The 17632-nt window shown below is 42.4% G+C and overlaps 1 protein-coding gene across 6 annotated transcripts in view; it reads right to left on the reverse strand.

Annotated features, from left to right (window-relative positions):
- CELF2 (CUGBP Elav-like family member 2) overlaps positions 1–17632 on the reverse strand; it is a 378834-nt gene that overhangs the window by 244902 nt on the left and 116300 nt on the right. For 3 of the 6 annotated variants that reach the window (XM_082279911.1, XM_082279908.1, XM_082279910.1), the window contains exon 1: positions 1406–1528. The exons of the other annotated variants lie outside the window; for them this stretch is intronic. In XM_082279911.1, the coding sequence (XP_082136037.1) occupies positions 1406–1479 (74 nt within the window). In that variant the 5' untranslated portion in view covers positions 1480–1528. Of the gene's footprint in view, positions 1–1405; positions 1529–17632 lie in introns of those variants that run through there. 6 annotated transcript variants of the gene reach the window in all.

Here is a 17632-nt window from a genome sequence, read left to right on the forward strand (position 1 = left end):
AAAACTGACTAATGCCAATAAAACCCGGGATTTTACAATGGGAAGAGCAAAACACAGCACAGAACTCTTTCGAATTTAAGATCACAAATTTAAGACAAGAGGCAGCATTTACACGCTTCACTGTCCTTCAAGGACTGTAAAAATAGTGTAAGTCATCTGCACCAAGTAGCTTCCCCCCCGACTCCTGCTCCTCTCCCACACACTCGCCAAATCTCAGCTGTCTGAACAACTGGCCACGACTGAATGTCTCCATGCAGAACACTGCTGGTGCAAGGGAAAGCATTCCACCTTAGAGAAAGTTTGGTTGCCAGTAAAAAAGGCAATAAAAGTCTGAATAGTCTCAGATGGAGGCACAGTATGCAACTTGATTTGTGCGAATTGCAGGTGACACTCTCTGCTGCACACACGGGTTTATTTACACTTGTAACTTAAGCGCTGCCTCAACCAGAACAGCTTCAGTACAGAGTCAATGTCAAAGCCTCTCGCTTCATTCTAATGTAACTTAAACCACGTTTGTTATCCTGATGAAAGAAGAAAAAGCAACAAAATAAAAGATATTTTGGATACTGTAAAAAAATGCAGCACAGTCCTCACACTTCGCATCTTTCAGCAGATGTCTATTTCATAATTTCTAGCTTTTACTTTTTCATACGAGGCTTAGATTACCTGAAAATACCTGTCAATTGGCAATGCCTAAGAGGATGATAACAGAAACTTTCAGATCGAGATTAACAGAGCAGAGCCGGGCTAGGGGAATACTTCTTCTGAAATTCCAGCATTCAGCGCCTTCCAATACATCTCATCCCCACTTCAACTGCACGTAAAACAACCATCCTCACCCTAATTAACACTCGCTGTACCAGGCAGCTGTCGGGGACGGTACGAAAAAAAAAAAAAAAAGCCAAATCCTTGCGTTCTGCCTGGTACTCCCAGCGGATGCTTAGTATTTCATCTGGATTTGAAAACTGATGAAGCTTTTGCAGGGGCATTTTTATTCTTCCGGGAAGGGGTCAGGAGACACGGATGGGTCCGGGCTGGGTGCAGGGGACAGGTGTCTATGGAGGGCTTCGCTGGGCACGGAGGGGAGAGCGCTCAGCTACGCGCGACCGATGCGCGTTTCTCCACGTTGCATCATCATCAGCGGCAGCCGATAACCCCCCGCTCTCGCCCCGCGCTCGCCGGCACCGACCTGCGGGACACCCCGGGAGGGGGCACGACACGGGGACCACCAAGTGACCTGGGAAGGGGGGGCTGGGAGTACAAGTCCCCATTCCCCTCCCGCGCAAGGGCGGGCGGTGCGGGAGGGACCCGGCCGGAGCCCCGCGCCCCGCGGCGGGGGCTCGGTGCCGGGCGGTACCCGGAGCCGGGGCGGGGGGGACCCGGCGGCAGCCCCGCCGCCACTTACATTCTGTCAGAGACCAGCAAGCGGCCGTCGACCATCATCTCCGGAAGGAAATCCAGCTTGAACGAAGAAGTCATGCTGGGCTCCGGGGGCGCCGCGGCGGTCGGCGGGAGGATGCGGCGGGGCGCGGCGGATCCCACAACTGCGCCGGGCGGCGGAGCGGCAGGCACAGGTGCGGAGGCCTCCCCGCGGCAGCCGCCAGCCCCGGCAGTTGTCACATTTCTCTCCCCCTCTCGGTTTTTTCCGCCAATCCCCTCCGAAATCGACTGCTGAGGCAACTGTCGGTGGAGCGCCAGGTGCTGAGCGGGGAGGCGGAGCCATCTCCCCGCTGCGGCTCCCCGTTAACCCCTGCGCCCCCGCCGCCCCGGGAGAGGCCTATTACCGCCGCCGGGCCGGGGGCTGCCCGCCCGGGGCTCCGCGGCTCCGCCCGGCCCGGCTCCGGGGGCGGCGGGACCCGCCCGGCGCCCCCGCAGCGCTGCCCGGCCCCGCGCCCCCGCGGCCGTGCGGGGTGAGCCGAGCCCCGCCGGGCAGCGGCCCCGCGCCGCGGACAGCCCTGGGCGGGCACTGCCGGCGGCACACGCGAGCGGTTCGCACGGGCACGGCGCTTCCCAGTGCGGCCGGAGCCAAACTGGGAACACTGGGAAGGTTTGGTCAGGTTCTGGGTGCACGTTGTCTCCACTCAAACTCCTGCCATTCAGACCTTGGCAGTCTTTTAAATGCTCAGAGTGATGTTACTGGCTGGCGAGAGGCTGGTAGTAACTCTGTCCTCACTGATCAGAAAGAAGGATTTAAATAACTAATGACGGCAAATCCTTTCTCATGGCTGTAACCTCCCAAAAACCCATTCCCAACCTCGCTGCTCTAAGAGTTGGCCGCACTCAGAAGTGTCACCACCAAGACGCACACAAAATTCCACACATACAAATAGCTGGAGCCCCCCCCCCCCCCCCCCCCGACACCACCGCCCCCTGAAAATCTGTATAAATTTTCCTTTCCATCTTCAAGACCTACTTGCTTCAATACAAAGCCGCTCCAGGCAAAAGAATATTAACATATTTACGAAGATTACTGGATGATCTGAGCAGTCTAGACAGACAGAACGTTCCTCTCCATTGTGTGTGCTTCTCCATCTGAATCTCTCTCTAGGTTTTATAATTTGATTTGTTATGGATAACACTTGCAAAAAGTAAAAAAATGCAAATTAAAACCTACTATGCTTAAACTTTTCAAAGAGCATGCTAATATAAAAATTAAATTGACCCATAAAAACTGTGTTATCAGTCAGGCCAAGTTTTATTTAAATTTTGACCAATGTTGATTTCATAGGAAAAAAAATACAGAATGGGCAAATGTTTAGAGTCCAGTTTATTGCACGAAGAGATTTTTCAATTTTAAACAGTTAAAAGGAAGAAAAACCCCTCAGGCTGCTAAAATTTTTGCCTACTTTGCAAGTCTAAAGAAAGAAAAGGTTCAATTGGCCCTCAGCATAATCCCCGTAGGACAGCTGCAATCCTGAACAGATATCTATAGTGTTATTAATCTGCTCTGCTCTATATGTTCGCATACTGTCCTCATCACCATGGCACCTAAACATCCACGTAGAAAGGCACAAGGCAAAGCTATGGCTCCTCTTTTCTAAATTTGTGGTGATTCCTTTATGCCACCCATCCATCACAGTGTAGGACTGACTATACAGTGGATAAAAAAATTTAGTGCAGAGTCCAAATGAAAGGAAAAACCAGCATAACTTTCTCCAGCTGGATGTAGCCACCTGGTTTTTGATCTGAGGCCTCCATGGTGGTTAATCCGGCCCAGAGCAGAGTTGGATTAACTTTCAATTTCAAAATCTTGCCACTGCAGAAGGGACAGGTTTCAGCTCAGGAGAAATACAGGCAGCTCAGTGAGGATGAAGATATTCTTTTAACTAAGAAGTCTCCACCCCCACTTCGCCCTGTGCGGCTGGATCTGCACCTCTTCATCATGAGTTTTTTTGGTGCATGCTAAATCTAAGGGACTTCAGTCTCACCAGCCTGTCGCTTCTAAGGACCACAGTCCCACTGCTGCTGACTGAAAAGTAAATCCATGCTTCACACAGGATGCAAAGAGGGAGGAGGAGAGGATCACAAATAATTTTGCTTAAAATCTGCATACGGATTAGAGAGATCCTTATAAATTTGCCCCATTTTGCAAGGTGTAAGTGCTTAAAAATGCTTCATTAAAACGTATGTTCTTTTGAAATATTTATTTTCCTTTTAATTACATGTGAATTAGCTGGAAGAAGCTGTAGGGAAGCCCTCTTACTGACTTAAGCCTTCTCAGCAGTTTGTTAAATTCTAGCCTCAAATCCCTTGAGGGAATAGTGGATTCAAAGCAGCTTTTAATCATACTATAAGGAGGGTGAAGTAGTATGTAAGTAGGTCATAGAGAAAGCATTACAAGTGCATAGGTTATTGCTTTATTTAACAACTACAGTGTAACACACTTTTCAAAGCACATTTGCTTTTGCCATTTAAAAGTTAGAAGCAGGAACAGGGTCAAATGCAAAAAGAAACCCTCTCCATGAAAGATACCGAGATACGGAGAGCTTAGAGGGAAAAAGTTCATTCGAATAATTTGGTTCTCAAACATAAATTATGTAGTGTCTACGTATGAATTAACTCTCGATGGCAGAGGGTAAGTGGTAAGAAACAAAAAACCCTGAATGTTTCACACACTGTTACAGGCTCAGCTCTGTTATTTGTTACATTAATGCCAGCTTCTTGACCAGCACATGTGTGCAAATAGCAACTTTTATTAAAAATTAAGGGAAAAATGGAATCTCTGATGTGTTGCTAGAGTACGGAGGGAAATGGGGAGCGAGAGTAGCAAGTGGAGCTGCATTAATTTTCACAGCATAAATCAGACAATGGCTCTAAACACTGGCCTAGAGGAGCTGCATTATTGCTACCCGCCAATATTAAGCTTTTTCAACTGGTGGAGCATATGGCAGTTTGAGGGAGGAACCAAGAATTTGGAGTCATCAATTCTTGGGCTTTAATCCTATTCCAGCTACAAATGCTGCCTCCTATCCCTCCTCCCCTCATTTGAGAGGCTCAGACCCTGTTTGACTTGTTTACCCTTTGTCCCTCAGTTTCTCCATCCGTCTGAGTGGGGCAGATGAAGCAGTTCCACCTCACCTTTGCAGATTAGTCACTGTTCAAGCGGCTTTTCAAACACAGAGCTACACGCAGTTTCTCCAAACAACTCAACCTTTGAAAATCACACATCTCTTCAGAGAAAAAAGAAAACAAACCGAAAAATCCCCACAAAAATTTCATCTGCAGAAGGCCACTGAGCAGCGACTTGTTGTGTGTACGAGCTCACTCTGACATCACTGCCTGTGGCTTCATACAGCAAGTGACAAAGAGAGCAGACACCCCATTCCCTTCCAGATCCTTCCAGAGCCAGATCCAGTGTGGAGTTCACATCACGTCCCCTCTCCAGAACCCCTCCTCACCCATTAATTGCCATTCTTCTAATCAACTTGCCCCCCAGTTTTGGGCCAAGGAAATGCTACTGTTGGAAGCACTTCAAGGGAAAGTTTCTGAATGACTTCACTCTCTCCCAAGCCTGCAAGGCAGTATGAAGAGAGTTCAAATGCTCTGCTTTATTCCCCCCTAAGCCAATGAACATGCTCGGGATTCAGCTTATCTCTGGCATCAAAGCAAGTTTCTAACAGAGGCAGCAGAAGCAGAGCTCAGCGATGGCGGTGTAAATTTGGAGTGGGCTCAAATGACTCCACTGGAATCACTCAGGATCTTCCACTAATGCGAGGGGGAACAGGAATCTGGTCCAGCTAGGGTTAGTGAATGCAAACGAGGTGTTTGTTATCTTTCACAAAGAAATAACCTTCTAGGCAAGCCATGAGCCTGGAATTAGTGGCGTGACTAAGAGCAGACAATACAGCACTTTGGTTTGTGCAATGGGATGTGAGCCTACCTGCCTATAAGGGAGGGAGCCCATCAGCTAAACTCTTAGTAGCAGACTTCTGGAAGGGCAAGAAGGGGAGGGGGCATGAAGAAAAAGCAAAGCAAAGCACAAGTGACATGTGAGTTTGTCAACACGAGCACAAGTGACACAAACAGGCAGAATTATAGAATGGTGTAAAAATCATTAACAACTAAAGCAAAAAGTGGTGCATTTCTTTGAGGCATAAAAAAAGTAATGGACCCAAATTCTATGCCAACTTACCATTTGTGAAGGTTTTGATTAGCTGGAGTAAAACTGTCTTTGTCAGTTATGTCTAACACTGGAATAAAATTTTGCATTATGAAGCCTTAACCTTTCAGTAGGGATTTTGTAAAATCCAAACACACAACAGTGTTCCACTCATTCTGAGAAATAAAATAACTTGCATATAACTGAAACCCTTTTAAAAAGAAAATTAAAACGTTGGGTAAAGCTGATCAATGAATTTTAAGTATTGAAATCTTAGCTTCTTGTGAGGCCCCCTCCGCTTCCGTAGGCTACTGTAGCTCATTGGTAATCTTCAGAAATAAACGTCATTTAAAATTATCCCTGTGAAAAGGTACCTCAAATTAAGCATTTCTAGAGCTTTCACTTGAAGCACATTGATATTATGTAAACTTGGTTGCTATAGTAAAACTTCCCACTCACTTCTCTTTTTTTTTTCCCTTCCTATTTTAAACCAGTGATGAAGTGATTTCATCCCACTGTGGGTAAAGGGCCTTTGTTCCATTTTGTGGGTAATAACTCAATCTTTCCGAAAACAATTAGGCAACACATCACGGCACAAAGCAGATGCTACAGGGAATGGAGGGGTTTTTGGAAAGGCCTTTAATTTGGAGGAACACTCTCCTTTGTGAACAGCACCAAGGCACATGGGATGGTCAGTCATCATCCTCAGGTCCAATCCTGCACAGGTGTAGTGCTGAGCAGAAGCTGCCCAGTACCTTGTGCTCCAGTTGGACTGTTCATGAGCTCAGCACTACATTTAGGGAATAGTGAAGTAAAGCAGTAACAAGAAAAGTTTTGCAAGACCAAGTCTTACTGTCCTGTTATTTATTTGCAGTCCTGTTGAAGAACATTGCTACTGATCCACAGGTGTTACCTTTGTGTTAGTGCCTTGTGCATATAGACACAAGACCAAGGCTTTTGTCAGCCCAGTCTTATCTTGACTTGGCAACATTGACTGTTTTTTTCATTTTTCTTCTTTTTTTTTATGAACTACCTTATCTTCTCACCTGCTGACTATCAACAACCACTACCCAAAAACGAGAGAAAGTGTGGTACTGCAAGCCCTGGGCAGACCTGATTTCCTGCTAGAGAGCAGACATGTTAGTTATGGTAAAAAAAGACACCTTTCCAAACAATTCTGGAAGAGGGAACTGAATATTCTTGGATTTGCTATTATATTATCTTCATGTGAAAACCCATAAACTCGTATGATTTAGGATAGGGGAAATCACACATCTCGTGCTCTTGTCTGTGTTGCTCCATCCACACAATATGCAAATGCCCTACCTATGCCTTCAAAGAGCAGAGGAAAAATCCCATTGTAACAAAAAACCTTCCTCCCTGCCACCTACACCCACAGGAAGAACTAATGGAGACTCAAAAATCTCTCTCATTTTATATCAATTTGAGTTTTCTGGAGATTTTTGCCCATCTGGAGAGGCTGGCTTTTGGGAGAGATGCAGGACTAGGGAAGTGGATGGTGAGGATGTCCTGGATCAGGAGGTGATGCTGGAGGGCATCTCCAACTCCAAAAGTCACGGGCAAAGGTAAGTGTGAAGTTCTAATGTGGCATCAGCAAAGAAAAAATGTGGGTAAAGGACATCAAAAGAGACAAGAAGCAGAAAGAAGACTTATTTTTAAAAACAAAATGTAAAGACATCTGAGGGGTTTATTACAATATCTGCATTAACCTATTGCACTCCATTTCCAGCAGCAGGATCCTTATGAGCTTAACCTTCATCCTCCCTTCTCATTCACTTCTACCACGTTTTTCTCTCTTTTGCACTGCAAATGATTGGATTTCACCTTAAACTCAAATTGTGGCATCTTTAAGGTAGGAAATTTCACAGGACTTCTTTTTTAATTTGTTCATGAAGTGCCTAGCTTACATGTCAATCTCCTCAAAAACAACAATCGCCTTGAAAATATGCAAAGTAGCTATTTTTGTTTCCCAGACAGAAACCATTAAATATCAGACATGAAGGACATAACGAGAAGGCTCCTGCAGTAATTGTAAGGTATTTCGATGTGCAGAAAATTGCACCATGCCTGGTTTTGCTGGTTTGGGGTTTTTCCCCCTTAAACGAACAGTGTAAAACTGCCACATAAGCCAGATCAAAAGGTCCACCTAGTCCATGACCCTGCCTCTGATAATGGGTGGAAAGAGAAAGAGCATGAGTATGGCAAGTGCACTGTGATCCTTCACACCTTCCAGCAACTGGTGGCTGAGGGACTTCCTGGACTCAAGAATGGAATCTGAACCGAGATGTTTAACAAGCTCAAGTCACTGATTCAGTTTTTCCACAAATGTCTGAAAGGAACATTGATGAAGTCACATGTTTATTTCTCCCAGAGATACCTGTTAAATGTGGTGTTCTTAACAATTTCAGGGATTTGGGGCTCAGTACAACAAGCAGGAACACTGATTTTGTTTTCTGAACCAAAACATTTAACCCAAATTAGTGTTTAACATAAAATGTTTCACTTTGAAAGATCACAATAATTCATCTGCAGCTTCTAAAGAAAAACTCAACCCCTTGACCGAAAAACTTTGTAAGGGAAAAATGCTGGAACCACGAAGTTCCTGGGACAGGCATCTAATTTGGCATTGTTTTGTTAGAAGGGCTCTTTAGGAAAAATTTTTGTCACTTTGGATTGCTTTATTCAGGGGTGGGGGTTAACTGAGTTTAATGTATGTTCATCAGCCGTGCACAGACAAATCTCCATATGATTCATTGGAGCAGCACTGCAGAACACCTGGTGTTGCCAATGCAGTTCTGTTAGTGTTTTGTTATTTTTAAAGGGGGTTATATAACTCTCTCATTAAAATTAAATGTGGGCTGAAATGATGCAGGCAAATTCTCAAGCTTCAGAGTGAGCTTCTTCCTCACAGTTTAGCAGAAGATAGATCTTTTTTAGGCAGAAGGAAAATGAAATCAAGAGGTTATACTGTTGAATTTAGAGTCTCTAAAATTTTAAGTTTTCTGATAATTCTTTGTTTCTTCTCTAGAGGCCCTCAACTCCTCAGATGCTGACCTGCAGCTTCCAGGGAGGGCAGGTGCAGGATTTGAATTTTAAATTCTCTCTGTAGCACAGCTATGCTATCATCCACAGGTATCTACTCGTGCAAGGCTCAATTTCCAGATGATCTGTGTTTGAATACCCTTACTTTTCACTCCTCTATTTGTAATTTCCCCTATCCTCTCTCTGATTTTCCAGAATTTTTCCCCCTTCCTCAAACTCTCTGCTCTCTCTTCCTTCTGGTGACAGACTGTTGTCTGGCATCCTCAAAGGCTGCTCTTGAGGCTGACCTGCTGATTTGCTGCCATGGGAACTCAGGAGCAAGGACAGCATTTACCCCTCACACACCGAAGGGCACAAGCAACAGTTCCCTGTGCTGCCCTTCTTGCTGGTTAAAGTTTGCCCTCCTCTCTTTCACAAGGGACATTGGAAGGCTGTGCCTTAAATATCAATAGTGTTGCAGCCTCTGCAGTGTCCAGCAGCAGCTGAATTATTTGGAGGAAGGTGGAAAAGTCTAATAGCTGACGTGAACATGCAAATTGCTTTTCAAAACTAGTGGAGAAAAAGCTTGGGCAGCAAAGCATTGGAGTTGAGAAAAACCCTCTCTCATGTAATGGCAAAAAGCGTTATATTCATATAAGTGCTGTATTTAAAACTTCCTGAGCAATTTTATTGGTAATCTTATTCCTTTGAATCAGAGAGAGTTAACTTAAAAATAGGTTGTTTTAACCCAAATAATGGATGCAGGGTAACACATCAGCACACTGAGTATGCTACAGGGAGAGACAAGCGAGTAGTTCTCTCCATCCCCCACCCCCAAACAAAATTTTGGGTGTTTTAATTGAAATAGAAGGATGATTTTTACTTGGCTGAATTTTACAGGGCAGCTTGTGATCCATGCTATGTCAGCCTTGTCAGTGCACTGACAAATTTACAGCCCCATGGTCCTTTCCTACAAGCAGAGGCTCATAACAGCCTAATCCAGTAATGTGGGTTTAATGCACAATATAATTTCACGAACGACCTAGAAAGTGAGTGCAAATCTGGAAGTCGGTGCTTTCCAGAAATGTCATTTTAGTCATTAGTTTAGAAATGCTGAAGATGGATCTGATTGATATTAGCCCACAGAATGGTCACTGATCCTTACACTATCAGAGAAAATAAAGTTGTGCATGAGAATAGCTGAAATCCTTTTTCACATCCCGGTTGAGCTGATTACTAGTTATGCTATCTCAGTCTAAAGACTGGAGTGAGAGATGAGAAAATTAGAGTCCAGATCAAGATTTACACAAAATTTGGGAGAATTCCTGCCCACTTCCATCCAATAAAGATAGTTAACCTTCAGTGCATCATTAACTTGCCAAGAGCAGTACTAAAGCGGCTTTAATTGACACATTTACTTCTGCTGCAGGGTGAAATAACACAGGAGCAAGAAGCAAAACAAAACATTAAAAAAAAAAAAAAGATTTTTACCACAGCAAGACTCTTAGAGGGAGAAAAAACAAAAAATCCCATTTTTATTTCCTCTGTGAGGATGCCAGCAGTCTTGTTTCATAAACTCCAGTGATTCATCACCATCCCAGGCAGCCAATCATTCCGCAGGTCAAGTAGAAATGGGCTGTAGAGCCAGCAACTCCTGCTGCCCCGATAATGCATGTCATTCCAGGCATGGCGACATGCTTTCTCAACAGCTGCCATTTTCAGTTACCTTTTCTATGGCTGACATACAAGTAAATGTGTTGGAAGCAGTAAAACAGTCATAGGAAAGCAGTTGCAAAGATAAATAGCACCTGCACGTGATAATCTCTAATGTCATTAGAAAAGAAAGAGGGATGTGTTTTGAAATAGAATTTCTCTCCTCTGAAAGCATCCCTTGACTTGGGGGGGGTTATGTGTGTGTGTGACTGAGAGGGGCAGTTTTGTAGGTTTGGTTTTTTTTCTTGAATTAACATCCAGACATTTGTCTTGGTTATAATCTTAATAGATACAACTATGGGAAAAAGGAAAAAAAAAAACCCCAAAACCTAACAACAACAAAAAAACAAAGCAAAACCCAAACACTCAGCATTAAATATAAAATCTTTTTGCAAGTCACTTGTGAGAAAGATTTTGTACAGCTGGATTTTTTAATTCAGTAATGCTCACTTTAAGAAACACAACTGCTCTAATTGAGGGAAGAGAAAAGGATTTTCTTCAGTCATTTCTTTTCAGTCTTTATTCCTTATCATCTTACTTAAATTTCCTGAACTGCTTCTTCAGTAACTGTCCTCTGAATCATATGTAGTTGAATACTGTTTTGCAGATGGAAACCGAGTGGGAGTTTTGAGGGCACAAGATTATAGAAATACACACCCTCAATGAAAAATGTTTAAACTTAAGTGCACACGTGTATGCATGCACACAGATATATGTGTATTAGAAACAGAGCACGTGTAATTTATGTACATGTACCATGTAAAGTGCCTGTGCCTGGACAAAAATGGAGAAAAAAACCCCAACTGATCCAAATAACAGTGCTGGAACCAGATTTCAAATGCATAAGATTATCCATATTAATTTATGGTAATCTACAAATGAATGCAGCAGAGACTGTACAGGTTATCCAAAATGGTACTTGCATTTATTGAGAGACTACCACAAAATATCTTCATGACAGATTTAGTTGCATCTTCTAATACCCTCTGAATTAATATCATGCAAAATACAAAGTACAAGCTATGTTTCCCCTTTGAAATGACTGGCTCTTGAAATGCCAAAGGAAAGCCAAACGTTTCTCTCCGCACAAAGTCCTCTTAGACATATTGCTTTCAGATTTCATCAACTTAGGTGTTTTCAGGGCTGTAAGCAGTGAACTTTCCATCAGCAGCATCTTCAGCTAATTAACCCTCCTGATTACAATAATTAGTATTGATTCACTCCTGAATGACTTCTTAAGTATTCAAGCACAATCTACACTTGCAGTAAAACTTCTAGATATGAATATTAATTGAACACTCGCTTTGTTTTTCAGCCCCAAAGGTATAGTTTGCAATCTTATATAGAATAGAATCATAGAATGGTTTGGGTTGAAAGGGACCTTTAAAGGTCACCTAGTTCCAACCCCCATGCCATGAACAGAGACAGCTTGAAGTAGATCAGGTTGCTCAGAGCCGTGTCCAGCTTGACTGTGAATGTTCCCAGGGATGGGGCAGCCACTACCTCTCAGTACAACCTGTTCCAGTGATTCACCAGCCTCATTGTGAAGAATTTCCTCCTTACATTTAGTCTGAATCAACCCTGCTCTAGTTTAAAGCTCCAATCCCGTGTCCCATTGCAACAGGCTCTGCTAAAAAATCTTTCCTATAAGCCCCCTCCAGGTACTGAACGGCTGCTCTAACATCTCCCTGGATCCTTCACTTCTCCAGGCTGGACAACCCCAAGTCTTTCAGCCTGTCTCCTTAGGGGACGTGTTCCAGACTGACCATTTTTGTGGGCCATTTTTCCTCTGGATCCAATCCAACAGTTCCATGTTGAAGACTTGTTGAGGACTTCACATGTGGAAAAAGTACCACAGGTGGAATCTCATGAGGGCGTGGTGACCTCCCTTGACCTGCTGGCCACCCTTCTCCTGATGCAGCCCAGAATATAATTGGCTTTCTGGGCTGTGAGTGCACATTGTGAGCTCACATCCAGCTTTTCACCCCCAAGTCTTTATCTGCAGGGCGGGTCTCAATCCCTTCATACTTAAATTTGATAACAGAAACACGTCAGTCTCATTCTATTTTAACAAAGAAAATATTAGCATGTTGATGATTGTGGTTCATGAATATTAAAGTAAGTAAATAAATAAAGAAATACACACAAAGACTCCGGGCTAATAAATGAATATAATTCAATTCCATTTCCCTATGGAAGCATGGAAAGCCAGGTCCCAGGCTAAGACTTATCTTGCTGTTTCTCTAACAGGTAGGACTGAGGGTGTTCATTTTGACATCACACCTGGTCATTGCAAGAACAAATAACAACTCATGTAGAGCCTGAATTACCTCTCTTAGCTCTGTTGTGGAAACAGATGTTGCCAAGTTTGACAACTGCGAGGCACCACATTGCTTTGTGAATGGGTGAGATTCAAAACAGGCAGCACTGAGGACACCTCCGATGTTCAGGCATAAGATCTCTAAACCTACACAGTCTTTCAAAAGCCAATACTTCTGTTAAACAAGCTAAGAAATTACTTGTGTTACTGCTTTGCTTCACCTTTGATGTTAATAATAATTTTTATGGCTCAAAAAGCAATATTTCAGTAAATATGCATAGAGTTTTTTTTTTTTTTTTAGCAGGATTCACACAAACTAATTCAGAAATCAGTCTTTGATGTGAATGCAATGTCAGAAAATACCCTTAGAAAAGAACAAAGTAATTTTCAATCCAAGACAAAAAAAATCATAGTATATGTATTTTACACAACATTTTATCTGAAAACATAGAAACTACGGTAAGTTTGGTAGGAACTCACCTGTGAGCAGAGTGCTTAAGGAACAATTTTAGTATTGAATAGTCCTTAAAAGTGGTGGTTGGTTTTGCTGCCCAGGTGTCTGTTGGTGGCTGCTACAGACGTGGCATTCATGCTTCTCTGGGCTATCACTAAAGGGTATTTCCACGTAACTGAGAGTGAGGGACTCACTTTATTGTCACTCACAAAGGGCAGTAGCTGCTAGAAAGCTCAGGCTGCTGCAACACGACATGATAAAAAAATAACTTTATAAAAACATGCCACTGTTTCCCCCCTCCAGTTCTGGTGGAGCAGAGCAGTTATGAATGAGTTAATGTTTGTCTCAAAAGAAGTTCTCCCAAGGAAGTGAATTATGTCATGGTCTCATTATATTAAACACCATCCTTGCTTTCTTCATGTTTATGTGCAACACACAGCATGCAAGTACTACCTGATAATCCATAACCTCTTGGCTTCTCAAGTATTTTATGTGATATTACCTTTTTGTTCACATAAACTCTTTGCTATTGATTTACACCATCTCAAGACTCAAGGGAAGAAGATACAATGACAAAAAAAAAAGCAAAACAGCATAGAAGTATTTAGTCTCCCCACAAAACATTTTTGTGCTGAAATACATGCTTTAGAGGTCTCTGACTGCTACCAATATATCCTTAATGTCTTTTTGGTTTAAGTAAGGGGTCCAAGAGACCCCTCAACCCATATAAATCATGCTCTAGAGTCCAGTTTTTAAAAAAGCACAAAATCTCTACTATTAATTGATCAAAGCAAAAACCAGAAGCCACTGATAAATATATCTTTTCTCTCACAAAATCATTAAACTTATTACTAAAAGCAGTACATTTGCTTAACATGTAAAGTATTTGAAGACTTTAAACAGTTTAAGAAACTCCACAGAGTGATGACAATTCATTTTATTTAAGACACAAGCTGCTGTCCAAGTAGTAACTCAAAATTTTTCAAAAGCTTTGTAACAATTTCTTCTCACAATGTACAAGGTTCACGAGCATTTTGCCAAATTCAAACCCAAAACTCTTAACTGTTTTAGTGCTAAACTATGGTTCTCTAAACAGAAAGATAATTTAAGAAATGTCATATGAATAATTTGTTAGATTTGGGGGTAGGAATCATTCAGGTAAATTATTCTGTCTGACCTTAAAAATTCTAACGTATGCTAATAGCTGGATTATAAAAATGGAAAGAAGCATGGGCTCCCACTTTGAGATCTGATTTATCATTTTTATTGCATTTTCATTACCTAAACAGAATTCGAAACAGTATCTTCAAAACAGCACTTAAAGTTGATACGATCGGGCATAAAATCAAGCAAGGGCACATTTGGCAAGTATGTATTTGCCAGATTGACAGCAGTATTGTAAGCTTTCAGAATCAATAAGTTTTCTCACCACAGTTAAAGGAGAGATTAGTAATAAATCTGCAACTTAATGCAATAGCCATAATTGTAAGATGCAAACCTCCCCCTCCCTGCACTATTAGCAGCAGATATCAACTGAAACAACCACCACAAAACAGGCAACGCACTTTATATTCTACTGTACACACAAAAACACTAAGGGAAATGAAAAAGGGTCGGAGAAAAGGAAAGGAAAAAACCCCCGAAACAACCCAAACCACCCCATCGCCAGACACACATTAAGCTAGTTTGACAACACCATTGTTCAGATGTCCCATTGTCAGACCAAAAGATGTATTCAATGCTACAATGTCTGCTAGCAAATAAACAAAAGACTACATTTTTCAAAGCAGGGTGCCAATTCCAGCGTAATTCTGTGTGTGTGTGTGTGCGTGTGTGCGTGTCTGCGTGTTGTGTGTCTCTGAAAAGAGTAGTGGATGCTGGCCCCCCGCTAAACCCGGGAGCATTATTAGAGAATAGATGTATAATCCCACATTATAGGAGTATTTAGGTATTTTTAAAACATCTTCAAGCGGTACAGACTAGGTAAAGCATTGGTAACTATTTACATAGGCTAAGTGAAAATTAAAGTGGTATTTAGGGCACTAGCTCTAATATGGAGTCTCCCTGAGCTTTTTCCATGCTTATTCCATGCCCAGTGCATAATAATGAAGCAGGCAGAAATATTGCAAAGGAGGTGATAAAAGAAATACCAGCTCTCTTTTAAGGGGAAAAACAACAACAAAAAGAGAAAAGATAAATATATTTATTTTTCCCCTCCTTGCCCTCTCCGTACATTTGTCGTTATACAGAAATGTGCGACCTGAACTAGTGAAAAATGCTACTTGCACCCAGCAATGCCTGTCTTTTCCTTTAAATAGGGAAACTACTTAATACACAGCACGGTTATAGTTGCAGCGGGCCCAGGCAACTCGAATGCACGCGTTAAAACAAAGGAGACAACATACCTTAAAAGCAGCTCCTCATTTCTCATAGTAACAGCGGATTTGGGACAGCGCATGCTTTCTGCACCGATATTCTCAACAAAAGCCAGTTCAGAAGTGCGCTCAAACATCAATGCCACAGTAGCTACTCACTAATGGCTACTCTTTCTCTCTTTCTCTCTCTAGTCAGACGCTGAGTGGTGGAGCAAAGGGGCCCCTGCAGATTCACTAAGCAGAAATAATCCTCTCTGACAAGTTATGTTGTCTGGGCATATTTTACATTAATGCACTGTGCTGCCTATAGGGGTCTTGTTTGCATTCACTCTAGCCTAGCTGGTGTTAGCTCTCTTAATTACCATCCAAAAAAAAAATTAGCAACATTCCCCCCTCCCCCATGAAAACAAAAATAATAATGTGTATGTATGTGTGTATATATATGTATATGCACATACATATCTCTATGTATAAAACTGAAAGAAAAAGGGGGGGGAATCTATGGGCAAATGAGGAAAAGCTTTCCCCCTCTGGAAAGATGCATGCTTGGTATGGATCTTTTGTTTGCCCTGCGAACTCAGTGAATACAGTGGCAAAGAGATGCTGTGGCTCGTGAGGCTTGTGCACTTTAAGGGAATTGGGTTAGAGGCTCTTTCTGGGGCTCTGGAGTCGCAGCTGGAGCTTTTGCTGTCTCCCTCCTTCCTTTCCCTGTTCAAGGCTGAGTGGCTTTATGGGACCTGCCAGCTCACATCAGAGGGACTGGGGAGTATTAATGCAGGCACCTGGGAATCCTCCTCAAGTTTTCAGTTTTCCTTGGCAATTTTAACCCCCCCAGAAAACAAGTAAAAAATCCCTCCAATTTTAACCCCTCCGAAACACAACTCGGTTACCAAGTAACTGAGTTTGCTTTAACCCAGACCCTTGCGCTTGGCTTTGGCACAGTTCTCGCAGACGGGGAAGGATGTTGCATTATTCAATGATTTACTCACTTCCTACGTATGAAAGGAGCTATAGTGTGACACAGATTTCAGGGAAACAGCCTCTTTGGCCCTATTTGGGAGATCTGCCATGTGATTTGTAGGAGCAGGTTGTGGTCTTCCCAGTTGCCAAGGTAGTCAAAGAGAGGTTTCTTTTCACATCTTGGTTTCAGCTTCTGCTGGGTAAATCTTTAAACTGTGCAGCTACTTTTGAGGAAGGAGAATGGTTGGCTTATTTTTTAAATTATTTTAATTTTTTAAAAATATACATCAGATACTTGAGCAGGCACTTATTTAGTAGACTGAAAAAGTCAACAAGTCCTTGATGCTCTTTTCAGTCAAAAGCTTTTCTGCACCACTGTGGCAGTAAAATGCATCTTAAAAATGACTGTAATTTCCTCTCAGGTCAGGTTAATTTAAGGAGATGCAAAACTCAATAAACACGAATTGTCCAAAATTGACAACTTGTCAAAAAGTCCAGTCAGGCTAAAAATTGAGCTGGACTTCACAATTTGAATTCAACTTTCATGGACTTTTGGCTATGTATGTGGCTGGTCTGATGCTCTTTTTCTGCGCTATATACTACTGCCTTAAAATAGACTGCTACGATATCCTGATGCAGTGCAACTGCTGTTAATTCCTTAACAGAAGTTGGTATTTAGGGGCTTGATCTTTAGACTTGAGTCTGGGAATGAAGGCAAAGAGAGAGCAATCACCAGTATAAATACACTGGTAGCAAGATCTTGCCTTTCTGATGGCAGCTGTAAACTTCTATTAAGGTCATAAATTGTTTGCAGCAGAAACAATCCTTTTGTTCTACACTTCTCATTGAGCACTGTGAAACCTTGGGATTAGTTTCAGTCACTCTGATATAATATTTGTCAAATGACTAAAAGACAAATTAAAAAACAAACCTGGACATAATCTACTTTTAGTGGTGTAGAGAGAAAGAAGGCAGCTTGGGAAACATGGGTATCATGAAGGACTGCAAGTCAAGGGAAGACAGGTTTCAATTTGCTTCCCTTTTCATCTGCAAAACATGACCGGGATTCTAGTTGCTCTTGCAATAAAAAATAATAAATCATTTTAATGATTAGCAAGTCAAACCAATTCCATGTTAAAATGTCATGCTCCAAGGTCAACTGAGACAAC

The sequence above is a fragment of the Coloeus monedula genome (assembly GCF_965178545.1).
Source record: "Coloeus monedula genome assembly, chromosome: 4".
Lineage (NCBI taxonomy): Eukaryota > Metazoa > Chordata > Aves > Passeriformes > Corvidae > Coloeus > Coloeus monedula.